The sequence below is a fragment of the Sabethes cyaneus genome, chromosome 1 (genome assembly GCF_943734655.1).
Source record: "Sabethes cyaneus chromosome 1, idSabCyanKW18_F2, whole genome shotgun sequence".
In the NCBI taxonomy this organism is placed as follows: Eukaryota; Metazoa; Arthropoda; class Insecta; order Diptera; family Culicidae; genus Sabethes; species Sabethes cyaneus.
Window position 1 is genome coordinate 79,988,692 of NC_071353.1, and position 14,566 is coordinate 80,003,257.

At 40.3% G+C, this 14,566-nt stretch overlaps 1 protein-coding gene across 1 annotated transcript; it reads right to left on the reverse strand.

Annotated features, from left to right (window-relative positions):
- Positions 1 to 11,639: 11,639 nt before the first annotated feature.
- Positions 11,640 to 12,728, reverse strand: LOC128745875 (probable replication factor C subunit 1). Its single transcript, XM_053842941.1, has one exon. The coding sequence runs from the start codon at positions 12,726 to 12,728 to the stop codon at positions 11,640 to 11,642; it is 1,089 nt and encodes a 362-aa protein (XP_053698916.1).
- Positions 12,729 to 14,566: the final 1,838 nt, after the last annotated feature.

Sequence of the window (14,566 nt, forward strand, 5' to 3'; positions counted from 1 at the left end):
GGCACATACTTTTCTCAGGATTTTTGATAACATACTAGAAAAGCGCAAACTTAGATTGAATTTTAAATGCTAAAGAAGGAACAGCAGGGACGAAAAATAAACACGAACATTACCAAAACGTTGGCGTTGATTTCGAAAAATCAAAAGTTAACTAGTATAACCGACTATTTTAAATTTACTGAAAGGAACTAAGTATTATTCCATAAAGAGGTTTTTTTTCTTTTTTTTTTCTTTTTTTCGGGTTATCTAACTGGTCGCTTAATCTTCTATACCTATAAAAATGGATTTCTGTCTGTCTGTCTGTCGGTAAGTTCCTTATAGAATCGAAAACTACTGAACCGATCGGCGTGAAAATTTGCATTGTAGGATTTTTGGGGCCGAGGAAGGTTCTTATGATGGTCAGAGACCCCTCCCCCCACCAAGAGGGAGGGCTCCCATACAAATCAAACACAAATTCTGCATAACTCGAGAGCTAATCAGGCAAATAGATTAAAACTTGACATAAGGGTATATTTGGAGATAATTTTTTTTAATGGTGCACCCTTCTTCTCTTTAGGAGGGGAATTATGACCCCTCCCCCTTTAGGGGAATGAAATACAAATTTCCTCATAACTCGAGAACTAATCAAGCAAATGGAACCAAATTCGGCATGTGGGGGATTTTGTAGACAGGATTTTTTTGTCATGACTTTTCCATAAAACATAACAGACAATAACAAGACCACCAAAAACTTTCTGCAGCCCCCCGCAGAAATCAGCTCTGTCTAGGTTGATTTGTTTTCCTAGGTCTACCTCTATTACTTTCCTTCAGTTGGATCCGAACGAGCGACAACGAGTGAGGAGAGGATCACCCCGAGGATCGAAATGGTACTTTTCATGAAAAGGTTTTCCGTGAAATGGGACATTCCGCGTAAGGTTTTTCGCGAAATGGTATTCAGCGAAATGTTATACAATCACGGCGCATATTTAAGTGCTATAACGCTTAACAGGGGGATTGTTTTCTACTTTATTGTTAGGAAAAATTGAAAATTTGTAAATTAAAATACCCATGCTCTCATAGTGACGTAACTGCCAAAATGAGTTATCTTAGGTTGAGCTCCTCAGAAACTTGCTAAACTCGAGATTGTGACAGATTCACGATTTATGTACAACACATTTTAATTTGTGGCAATACGAAGTTTGCCGGGTCAGCTAGTAGCATATAACACTCTGCGCTGAGCCCTTTTGTGATGTTAACAAAGTGTCAGAGAGACCTCAAACATCAGTTATACCTGACGAGGCAGGCAATGTCGCCCACTTAAAAACAGGTAGAGTCCCAAGCATAGCCGTCACGCCTTTGCCCGCAGGCGGAGGCGTTCCGGCCCTGCGCAGACTCCATGAACTGGCTCTAAGATCTCTCTGCGAAAGGCCGGAATGCCATATTTGAAATATAATGATGACGATGATGATGATAATGATGATGATGATGAGAAGAAAAATGATAGATCGAATTTGTAAATGTGCTTTGGACTTTTTGTACTACTTGAGTTAGACTAATCTCATATTTTTATTCTTGACCTTGAAATGCGGTCATACTTGAGTTGTAAAATGTAGTATAGTGAAGTGGAGGATTCGTCAGCCCCGTCTGACACCGGTCATCAACCGCGCGGCCGCTTTCTATTTTCTAACACAAACAACGACAAATGAACTAATAGGAAAGACAAATTTCGGAGCATTGGCGGTTATCAACTTATCAGGGCAAATTGAATCTTTCATTCCCCCAGCATTTATGCACTGTCCCAAGATACACAGTAAATTGAGCGCAGTACAACTCGGACGTTCGCGGTAGTCGACAGAAGTTTTAGAGCTTATAAAGCTTTATAGAGACGCACCCGCCTTCCTACCCTCGAGACCAAAGAGCTAGTGCAGTAAAGCTGTGGGCTTAAACGTCTCTCTAAGACTCAACCCCTCCCTATCGACAGACCCCGCGGCCGGCCATCAGAGCACAGGTCAGCCACGGGGTCAGTGCAAAAATCCTACTGACTATTTAGCAGCACCGCCCAGCCGAGACTCGAACACACGACACGAATTGACCTAATTTTCCCATCTGCTATCTAAGCACTTCTATTATTATACCCGTAATCATTATAGAGTGGTCCTTCGGCATCCAACAGGATCTGGTATCCCACTTACATCCCCTTACTAGCCCTAAGCCAACCAATCCGACATTTTTCGGACATATTTGTGACAGCTGTAAATAGGGATGAATCCCAAAAACATTCATCTATTAATTATCAGAGATCCCCATACTGGCCTTATTCTTAAACGGAATAAAAGCACTTTCTGAACAACGCAACAATCGCATTTGGTAAATTTTCACCCCGAGTTCCTCTTGAAATCACAAAAGCATTTTGACATATACCCACAAAGCCCTACACCACGACAAGGTTCAGTTTTATCGTAGGGAAGCATTATTTCATAAAGATCTTGCTACATATTTCTTTATGTTACAACTTCCAGATACTTAAAAATGAGTATTCTGCATCCGAGAATATATTTTTCGCTTTTGTGTTTATCATTTTCAATGACTCTTAGGACTACTCACAAAAGGTAATATTTCGAAAAAGTTAATCGACCCATTCACCAATCGATTAACTTTTCCGAGAGTCCACTATATTTCAAAATTTCTTAAGACTTAGAACATGGGCTTTCCAACATTTGATTAGAATTTTGCACCGTCATAGAAAATGATGTGGAAAGCTTGTTCCAACTAATATTTTTCCTGGATTGCTGAGAAAATTTTATAGCATTTTCATAAAAAAAATTGTTCTGCAATGCTTGGTTTTAAAACTATAAACTTTCGAAATGAGCTGTGTTCGAAAAAATCGAAAAATTTCTAGTGGAGTTTTCTGGGAAAATAGGACAGGATATTGTTTTCATTAAAAAGTTAACATCCTATACTCGTAAGCAAAATTTCATGAAAATCTGAGACTCTTCGGCCTAAACCTATACGATAATTTTGAAAAATCCGATGAAACTATTGAGTTATCTTTCATATTGGACCATAAGCGTGAATATCGGTTACCTTTGAAATTAAATTTTGAGGGATCATAAGGCACGAACCGATGCTGCGAAACGTTCGGTTTTAAGACCCACAGATATTTTCTAATTTTTCAAAAATAAATCGATTCGCTGGACTTGTTTTGGAGCCTTCAACAGAAAGTGTATTATTGCTAGCGAAATTATTGCCTTTCCTCAATACTGAGGAAGTGAAAGGAAATTAGTTTTAAACATAGAAAGCAAGTCCTAGTCATCGTTTCCACTGCGGTCAGTTTTACGATCAAAAGTGCTCCGGACTTTTCCGGACTTTCAACGGAAGACCTGGTCCGGTCCGGTTCCGGAACGCTTCGTTCCGGTTCCGGTCCGATAAAAAATCGGACTCAAAAATTTCGTTCCGATCGGACTTCGGACCGGGTATCGGACCGGACTTTCCGGACTTTACCCGGTCCGATGTCGATCACTAATTATAATATTCGTTCGCTGCTGGATCTGACGGAATTCCTTCTTGTGTTCTGAAGAAATGTGCTGCAGCTATTGTTCGCCCACTGGCGTTGTTATTCGAAACTTCTCTCCAGCAAAATGTATTTCCTGAGTCATGGAAAAAATCCATCATGTTTCCAGTGCACAAAAAAGGAGATAAGAGGAACGTGGAAAACTATCGGGGTATCACATCACTTTGTGCCTGCTCGAAAGTGTTGGAAATCATAGTCCACGATGCACTTTTTATGTGCAGTTCGCAGTACTTATCCGTTGATCAGCATGGATTTTTCCCTAGAAGATCAGTTGCCACGAATCTAACGCAGTTTGTCTCGTTTTGCCTAAACGTCATGGAGGAAAATGCGCAAGTGGATGTTATATATACAGACTTAAAAGCTGCCTTCGATCGTGTTGATCACGCAATATTGTTGAATCGTATGGAGAAACTTGAAATTTCTGTCGCTTTTATCAGATGGATGAGGTCCTACCTCACTGACCGTAGTTTATGCGTCAAAATCGGTCCAGTAGAATCGGAACTGTTTTGTAATCTATCAGGGGTTCCACAAGGAAGCAACTTGGGGCCTTTGCTTTTCACACTATTCATCAACGAGCTCTCTTTACTGCTGCCTGCTGGATGTCGTCTGTTTTACGCGGACGATGTTAAGATATACCTGCCAATAAAAACCACACTTGACTGTTTGAGATTGCAGCAGCTGGTTGATCTATTTGAGGCGTGGTGTACGAATAATCTGTTAACAATCAGTGTACCCAAATGCAGTGTTATCTCGTTTTACCGCAAACTAAACCCGATTACCTTTGATTACTCTATTCTGGGTCATGCCCTGCAACGGGTTAATCATATTCGTGACCTGGGAGTGAATCTTGACTGTGCTCTCACCTTTCGTTTGCACTTTGAAGAGATCATCTCAAAAGCTAACAGGCAACTCGGTTTCATCTTTAAAATAGCTAACGAGTTCCGCGATCCGTTTTGTCTTCGTTCGCTATACTGCGCATTGGTACGATCATTACTTGAAACCTGCTCAATAGTCTGGTGCCCGTTTCAAGCTAACTGGATTGCGAGGATTGAAGCAGTACAAAAAAAGTTCGTCCGTTATGCTCTTCGGATGCTGCCGTGGAGCAACCCGCTGGACTTGCCTCCATATGAAAACCGATGCAAATTGTTAGGACTTGAAACCCTCGAAAAGAGGCGTACGACTGCTCAAGTTGTGTTTGTTGCTAAGCTCCTGATCAGCCATATTGACTGTCCGCCTATCCTGGAACAGCTGAATCTATACGCTCCGGAAAGGGCATTCGTACTCGGAATTTCCTACATCTTGACGCTCGGAGAGTTAACTACGGTCAGTTTAGCCCGATAAGGTACATGGCAGCTCAGTTCAACACCGTGTACGAGCTGTTCGATTTCGACATTACCATCGACACTTTTAAAAGACGACTCCTGCAGAGACGATAGCTGTTTGCTGTTTAAGTGTAGTTTTGTGTACAAGTATCGGTAACAATATGTAGTTAGTCTATATTAGTGTTCATCAAGACAATATTGTGTCGAATGAATTTTTATAAATAAATAACAAATAACAAATAATCCAGCAAATGGAACCAAATTTGGCATGTAGGTGTTTTTGGAGGCAAGAATGTTTTCTATGATGAATAAGAACCTCTCCCCACTTTAGGAGGGGGGGCTCCTATACATATGAAATACAAATTTCCTCATAACTCGAGAACTAATCAAGCAAATGGAACCAAATTTGGCATGTGAAGGTTTTCGAGGGCAAGAAAATTTTCTATGTTGAATTAGGACCCCTCCTCACTTTAAGAGGGGGGGCTCCTGTACAAATGAAATACCAATTTCCTCATAACTCGAGAACTAATCAAGCAAATAGAACCAAATTTGGCATGTGGGTGTTTTCGGTGACAAGAATTTATTCTATGGTAAATTGAGACCCCTCCCTCTTTATAAGGGGAATTGTAACTCCTCTTCCCTTTAAGAGGGGGGGCTTCCATACAAATTTCCTCATAACTCGAGAACTAATCAAGCAAATGGAACCAAATTTGGCATGTGAAGGTTTTCGAGGGCAAGAAAATTTTCTACGGTGAATTAGGACCCCTCCCCACTCTAAGAGGGGGGGCTCCTGTACAAATGAAATACAAATTTCCTCATAACTCGAGAACTAATCAAGCAAATGCAACCAAATTTGGCATGTGAAGGTTTTCGAGAGCAAGAAAATTTTCTATGGTGAATTAGGACCCCTCCCCACTTTAAGAGGAGGGGCTCCTGTACAAATGAAATACAAATTTCCTCATAACTCGAGAACTAATCAAGCGAATTGAACCAAATTTGGCATGTGTGTGTTTTTGGAGACAATTTTTTTTTCAATGATGAATTGGGACCCCTCCTCACTTTAGGAGGGGGGGTCCTATACAAACGAAATACAAATTTCCCCATAACTCGAGAACTAATCAAGCAAATAGAACCAAATTCGGCATGTGGAGGTTTTTGGAGGCAAAAATATTTTCTACGGTGAATTAGGATCCTTCCACACTTCAAGAGGGGGGGCTTCTACACAAATGAAATACAAATTTCCTCATAATTCGAGAACTAATCAAGCAAATGGAACCATATTTGGCATGTGGGTGTTTTTGGAGGCAACCATTTTTCCCATGATGAATTAGGACTTCTTACCTTTTTAGGAGGGGGGGGGCTCCCATTCAAACGAGATACAAATTTGCTCATAACTTTAGAACTAATCAAGCAAATGGAACCAAATTTGGCATGTGAGAGTTTTAGATGGCAGAATTTTTTTTCTGTGGTGTATTACGACCCCTTTCCCTTTTAAGAGGGTGGGCTCCCATACAAATTAAATGCAAATTTCCTTATAATTTAAGTACTAATCAAGCAAATGGAACCAAATTTAGCATGTAGGAGATTTTTGAGTCTTGAATTTATTTTATGATAGTTAGAGACCTCTCACCCCTGTGGTAGGGGGATATGGTCTCTCATACAAATAAAACAGAATCCAACTCGAGAAATTCGAGACTCTTCCATAAAACATTAATCAATAACAAGACCACAAAAACTATCTATAGTAACACTAGATCATTCAGGACGAGCCGGTCGCGAGTGTTGCCGGTGACTCGCCGTCGGAAGCGCCGCCCACTGGGGGGCTTGCAAAACTCGAGAAGTGACAAAGATCATCCGAGATTCATGATTTATGTACAACACAGGTTAATTTGTGGCAATACGAAGTTTGTCGGGTCAGCTAGTATCAAATAATTTTTTTTCGATAACGCGAAAGACAAATTGAATCGGGTTTTTTGCATTCGAAACATTGCATTTTATACTAATATTTGCAATTTTGTTTTCATAAGGGAACTTCTTCCCCTTGCCCCTACGGCTTCTTGAAGATAGTCGTTCAAAAAAACCATGAATGGCGGTAGCATGGATTGGCGCTGGGGGCCTTTTTGAATTGAAAAATTACAAAACGACATGAAAGTACATTAAATTATCTCGTGTTTGATCCATCCTTTTTACCTTTGTTATACTATATAACAAAGGTTTAGAAATTGGTCGAAAAACACGAAATTGATCCAAGGCCCGGCGGGCCGAGTCACATATACCAATCGATAGGGTTCGACGAACTGAGCAATGTCTGTGTGTGTGTGTATGTGTGTATGTGTGTATGTGTGTTTGCTCCGAATTTTCTATCGCCTGTTCCTCGGAGATGGCTGAACCGATTCGACCGCTATTACTTTTGTTTGAAAGGTATTATTGCCTAGTATATCACTATTGAATGGTTTCGTGGTCTGACTTTTCGTTTGAAAGTTATAAGCAAAAATGTGAAAACTACGTGACACGGTTTTCTCCGGAACCACGCAACCAATTTTAACAATCTTAGTACCAAACGAAAGCTCTTACTATTACTACATATTTTGCCAAGTTTTATTGAAAACGGACAAGCAGTTTAAAAGTTAGCCTTGAAAAACCTGTTTTGACTAGGTACAAATGAACGCCTGTTTCTCAGAGATGACCAAACCGATTTACGCGCTATTAGTTTCGTTTGGCAGGTAATTTAGTCGGATAGATCACTATTCAATGGTTTTTTGATTGGACGTTTAATTTGAAAGTTATGAGCAATCCAATACCGCACACCAAAATTAACAATAATTTATAATGATTTTAGCCAAGATTATTTACCTAATTTCAATTAGTTTAATATAAAACGAAAGGTTTTCACACTACGAATATATACGCAAAATTTCATAAGGATTGGTTTTACCGGTCAAAAGATATTAACCCTCGAACACACGCGCCAACTTTTACAACACGGTTACTTACGCTCATAATAGCCCAAAACCAAAGAAAACGTGCGCACTAGAGTCTTGACTGGGAAAACTTGGTTTTAAGTTTATCGAACTTCTGCCCAACTTGGTAAGTTGGTGAAAACTTTTTGTATCGCAAATTGTACATTTTACGGTGCTTTTCGTGGCTCGTCTGCAGATTCTTTGCAACTTTGCTTAGTATTTTTCCTCCGAATTCCCTTCGGTACTGATCCCTCGTTTCTATGGATCATTCCCCTTCATCACGCGCTAAACGATGTTCTTCTCCTTTGACCACTTGCTCATCCCGTACAGAATACGGTATGGGGTGTAACCAGTTGAGGCATGGATAGTAGTGTTTATCATTTCCTCAACTTCTGCTACTCTAGTGTCCTACACTCGTTGGTCTGTCTGCATGTACGTTCTCAGACAGGCATTTATTGTCCGGTTGGTCCGCTCTACTGGATTAGCCTGACTGTGGTGCCTTGCATTAGGCCAATGTTGGTCCCCTCGCTGGGAGAGGAGCGTTTGGAACTCTTTTCCCTGGAATGTGGTAGCATTGTCGCTAATCACCACCTCTGGGGTTCCATAACGTCTCAGCCATTGATCCTCCAAAAGCCTGCAAACCAATTTAGCCTCAATCTTCTTCACCGGTATGAGCATAGTCCATTTAGAGAAACAATCCATAACTACTAGTAAATGGCAATTTCCGGTTCGACTTCTTGGCAAATTTAGAATATAATCTAAAGCTATAATCTGAAACGGGCGATCAGTTAGTTAGCTTTGGTTTTCCCATAGGGGGAACCGACGGTACAGTCGATGGTTTACATTGCTTCCATGTATCGCAAGCTTGGACATATCGTTTGGTATCTGCTGCCATTCTTGGCCAATAATACCGAGTTTTGAGCCGATACAAGGTCTTTTCATAACCTGGATGCAAACAATCATCGTTCTCCAGCTGCATTACCGTTTTTCGCAATCCTTCCGGTAGACACAGCTTCCACTCGTACGAATAATCCAGAGCATCAGACAGATTGGATACAAACTTATAGAGCTTGCCCTCTTCTATTTTAAAGTCCGCGTAGCTTTCCGGTTCCTCTTCGACTTGTTTAAACACCTTAGCATACCAACTGTCTGCTACAGTCTTTTCTACAGCTTCGACTGCCCTAGAAAGTGCATCTGCAACAACATTTTCCGATCCCTTGCGATGTTGGATCTGCATATCATATTGCTGCAAAAGGATACTCCACCGGCTAAGCTTTGAGGAAGGCTTTCATTTCGTATTCATAATGAACGAAAGAGTCGACGGTTCCGTCACGAGAGTCAATCTTGAACCCTCGACATATGGACGAAACTTCTCCATTGCTTCCAGTGCTGCTAATCTCTCTTTTTCAGCTGCTTTCCAGGACCTCTGAGGCGTTGTAAGCTTTCGAGAAAAATACGCTACAACATGTTCTTTGTCCGCAAGCTCCTGTGTTAGGACACCAGCGATGGCTATATCACTTGCATCTGTTTGTATTTTGAATGAAAGATTGAAGTTTGGGTTGGACAGGATTGGCGCGGTAATTAACTTTTCTTTAAGCAGGTTGAACGCCTCCTCCGCTGTCTCGTTCCAAGTTACTACCTTCGGTTTTCCCTTCAGCAAATCCGTCAGAGGACTAGTCATTTTGCTAAAGTCTTCTATAAAGCGGCGGTAATAATTTACCATGCCTAAGAAGCGCCTTAGCGAACGTACCGATGACGGTCGCTCAAAGTTGACGATAGCTTCAACTTTAGACGGATTTGGTCTTACACCGTGTTCTGAGAGGATGAAGCCTAAATACGGAAGCTCAGTAACGCAAAACTTGGACTTCTCAACGTTAATTGACAAGTTGGCAGTCCTTAAGCGCTCTGCCACTTACCGCAACTGACGAATGTGTTCCTCAAACGTGTTGCTTGCGACTACAATGTCATCAAGATACACAAACACGTTTGGTTCTAATTCTCCGTAGCCCAATACCTGGTCCATAAGCCTCGATAGTGTAGCCGGGCTATTAACTAGGCCGAAAGGCAAACGGGTGAATTGGAAAAGCCCTCTACCAAACACTCGGAAGGCAGTATACTTCCGTGAGGCAGGGTCAAGAGGAATTTGCCAAAACGCCTTAGATAAATCGATGGTGGATAGGTATTTTGCCGAACCCAGTCTTCCCAGTATTCTATCCTGGTGTGGCAATGGGTAGGCATCTTTCCTTGTCCTATCATTCAATTTCCTCGCGTCCAGACACATCCTGACTTTAACCTTTTCCTCTCCATCTTCTCCTTCGCTCTTCTTCATTACCGGAACAATTAACAATGCCCAATCGCTATTTGACCGTTCAACCACTCCAGAATCTATCCATTTATCAAGCTCTTCGTTGACATTTCTCTGCACTTCCGGCGACCAAGGATACGGATTCAACCGGACAGGAGAGGCGTTTTGAAACTCCTCCATAAATTCAATCTTATGCGATATCAATGGCGTTGTTTCTAATTTTCCTCCTTCCACAAATACTTTAAACTGCTTTTTAACTTCTTCTAATCGATCCTTCTGCATTGTAGTTAACAAATCTTTCTTCTCCTGCTCGGCAATACGTAGTTCTAGCGCCTCTATTAAACTTCCCGAAGGACCTTTAATTGTGGGTTCTATGTTGTATAAACGCCATAAATTTATTCCCAGAAATAACCGACGGTTCAGTTTCGGTGCAATCAGAGTCGTAAGAATTTTTGTCCTACCATTAAACGTAATTGGCAGGTTTACCTACCCTGTGACCTTTAAGTTATCTCCACCGGCGGTAGACTATCTTGTTTCGGTGCTGAACTGTTTTAGCTTTAATGACTTAAGCAGTTTCTCTCTTCATGCTCCTAGAATAGACACCTGCGCTCCACTGTCCAACAACCCTATCAATTCTATTCCCAACACTAACACCTCGGCAAACGGTCTATCATCACCTTCCAATCTCAGCTTTAATTCGCTAACTTCCGAGCAGTATGGAACAAATACGGTTGAAGGATTTTTAAAGGAACCTCGGCGACCTTCTACGCCGACTTCCTTCCGTTTTTTGCACAAAACGGGCAATTCTCGGTTCTGAAATTATAGAATCCGCAAACGGTGCAGAAGACTTCCCTCTTCATTAAACAGGATTCGAAGTGATGGTTTTTCCCTCTACAGTTAAAGCAAACTAGTTTTTCTGGATTCGCAATTCTATTTTCCAAATCTCCCTTACTGGAACGTGGCTGATCATTATCCTTCCTTGGATACGGATTCCTGGGTGCAGACGGTTTTGACATTTCCTCTTTTGGCTGCCAATTAGACTTCTTAGCTGTTGGCTGGTTGACCCACGGTTTTCTATCTAATTGGTCTTCCTTTCGTGGTGGGAAGTGTTTGACTTCGTGTACTTGAACTGTTTTTGGAGGTTTATCAGAATCTTTGCTCTTGTACATCGGCATGTTAGCGGAATCTAATTTCCGTCCCCAATGTTTCAGCGATTTAAGATTCCTGATTCCTTTAATTACTAACGCATTTTTGTAATCTGAGCGTAGGTTTCTAAAAACGATATCGAATTTTCTCTGCTCACTGGGCTGTACCGCCATGCAATGGAAAATCTCCATCATCGCAATGTAGTACTCTTGAAACTTCTCAGAGCGTCTTTGCCACCGGTGTGCCGCCTGCTGCTCGTAGTGAAAGTCCATGTCAGGTGGCTGGAATTCAAGCTTCAACTCAGTGGCTAACTCTGTCCAGTTTCGGAAGTCTTTGTTACTCTTTCCCTCAATGTATCATGTCCTGGCATCTCCGCTAAAGAGATGAATTGCTTCGGTGAACAACGCTCGTTTGCCCATGTTCTCTGCTTCTGCCATAAACTCTACTTCAGTTATAAACTTATTCAACCTTTTCCCTTCATCTCTACAATCATATTTCATTCTCCAATCGGCTACTGAACGTGGTGACCGTTTTGGAGCATACGATTCCTCGCTATCATTATCGGAAAAAGTATCATCGCTTGAACTACTAGTCACTTTTCTGTAATTCCGCTTTTTCGGTTTTTCTACGCTAACTTTCGGTTTCCTTATCTTCACTTCTTTCATCTTTTCATTATTTCCTTCGAAATCATTCGTTTCTATATTTCTATCTTTACTTTCTCTATCATTGACATCGAGACTGCTCAGTTTCGACTCAATACACTGTTCTACGTGTTTCAGCATTTTCTTCATAATTTCCTCTGTTGATTTCGCTTTCACTTGCCTTTTTCTTCTCAGCTTAGGAGTACTAGAAATTCTTTTCCTTGATTTGCTTCTCTTTTTGTTTCGTTTTGGCACAGACTCTAGTATGCTTTCGTCATCACTGTCGTCTGGCTCTTCGGGTTCAGACTCCACATACCTGATACTAGCGTTGCTTAATTCGGCCCTAATCTGTTCTTCAGTTCGCTTTCTTGCATCCGGATCTACGGATAACAAGCTAAATTGATCGTTCAACATTTTCATTGCTATCGATTCCAGTCCTGCTGTATCGAAGTTCTTTTTCAATCTGTCCAGTCTGAACAACAGATGGATCAATCTAGTTTTCAGTACGGGAAGTTCTGCTTTCTTAGGTTTCCTGTTTTCTAGCTGGTCACGAATTTTAGCCAGTTTTTCATCTACGCGATTTAGTTCGTCTTCACACTCCGCAGGGTTTTCGAAATATGCAAGCGTGACAATATTAGTTTCACGTAACTCTCTCAACTTGTTCCTCAATTTCCGTTTCTTTGCATCGATGGATTCACCAGTCTTAAACGCAACCTGTCTTATTAACAACTCGTGTTCAATCTCATCTGCGAGCAGATACTCCACATTCATTGAACGATATTGTAACTCAAACTCAGAATTCATTTTTAAATATAAATAGTTAAATAAATATATACCAAATTATAATTGCTGTAGAGAATCAATTAAACCGAAAAATGATGTATATATAATATTATCAAACAATATAAAAATAAAATTTGTTATTGTGTCTGTGTGCCTAGTTATTTATTTAGTCAGGACCTTTCCACTGAAGTTCAGCTATTTTCGCCGCTATATCCGAATTTTACTATATTCGTTGCTACTCTTTTTGTAATTTTAATTTTCAACAGCTTTATCAGTGTGTTTCACTCAACCGCGATCTAAACAGAATGGTCAGAGTCTACTGTAAGTATTTGGAGAGTAAGTAGTGTACAGAAATACCGGTTTTATTGGTGGTAGCTTAAGGATCCTACACAATCACTTTATGTTGGTTGTGTACTCTCCTGCCGCCTAGGGAAAAACCCGATTTAATCCACCTAGTGGTGAAAGGAACCTTTGTTATACGGTCTTACTTGCTATTTGAGATAGAAATCGACACGTCTTCGAAACATAATTCATCTATTGGTTATCGTTGCGTAGTGCGTTGGTTTACATAAAATTTTCGAAAATTGAATAAGTTTACAAAATTTGAACAAAATAGGAACACTTTTTAATTTGGTAGATCCTTTTTTCATGAAATTGCCGAGTAAGGATAAGTAAGATGTTATTAATCTGAGTAAGTACAAATAAAAGTAAGTTGTAAGTGGAAATCTTATCCTTTAGCATATACATTGTCTAGTAAAGGTCTAGTTTATAGGTTTTTGAACTATGCATAGTTTCCTGTAATGCCATTCTATTTGAATCACATCAATAGAGTTTTCATGAATAATTTTCATCAATTTTTATTAACTCACGCTGTAGTATTTTATACAACACGTGTAGGTTTTTCAACGCCATATTGTTATAAAGTTACCGTTGTTCAACTAATGTATATTCTTCAACAAACTTATTATGAGCAAAATATCATAATTATTCAATGCAATAATAATTTAAATTGGTGGGAAAATTTATGCAGCAAAACTATCAGCAAATGTAAAATGTTTAAAATGTATCCGTCTGCTGGTAGTCGAGTAATTCGGAGTCAAAATTAGGGTATTTTTTAGAATCAAAGTTCTACAGATCCTAAACAAACAAACATAGAGGTTAGTGATCGACATCGGACCGGGTAAAGTCCGGAAAGTCCGGTCCGATACCCGGTCCGAAGTCCGATCGGAACGAAATTTTTGAGTCCGATTTTTTATCGGACCGGAACCGGAACGAAGCGTTCCGGAACCGGACCGGACCAGGTCTTCCGTTGAAAGTCCGGAAAAGTCCGGAGCACTTTTGATCGTAAAACTGACCGCAGTGGAAACGATGACTAGGACTTGCTTTCTATGTTTAAAACTAATTTCCTTTCACTTCCTCAGTATTGAGGAAAGGCAATAATTTCGCTAGCAATAATACACTTTCTGTTGAAGGCTCCAAAACAAGTCCAGCGAATCGATTTATTTTTGAAAAATTAGAAAATATCTGTGGGTCTTAAAACCGAACGTTTCGCAGCATCGGTTCGTGCCTTATGATCCCTCAAAATTTAATTTCAAAGGTAACCGATATTCACGCTTATGGTCCAATATGAAAGATAACTCAATAGTTTCATCGGATTTTTCAAAATTATCGTATAGGTTTAGGCCGAAGAGTCTCAGATTTTCATGAAATTTTGCTTACGAGTATAGGATGTTAACTTTTTAATGAAAACAATATCCTGTCCTATTTTCCCAGAAAACTCCACTAGAAATTTTTCGATTTTTTCGAACACAGCTCATTTCGAAAGTTTATAGTTTTAAAACCAAGCATTGCAGAACAAT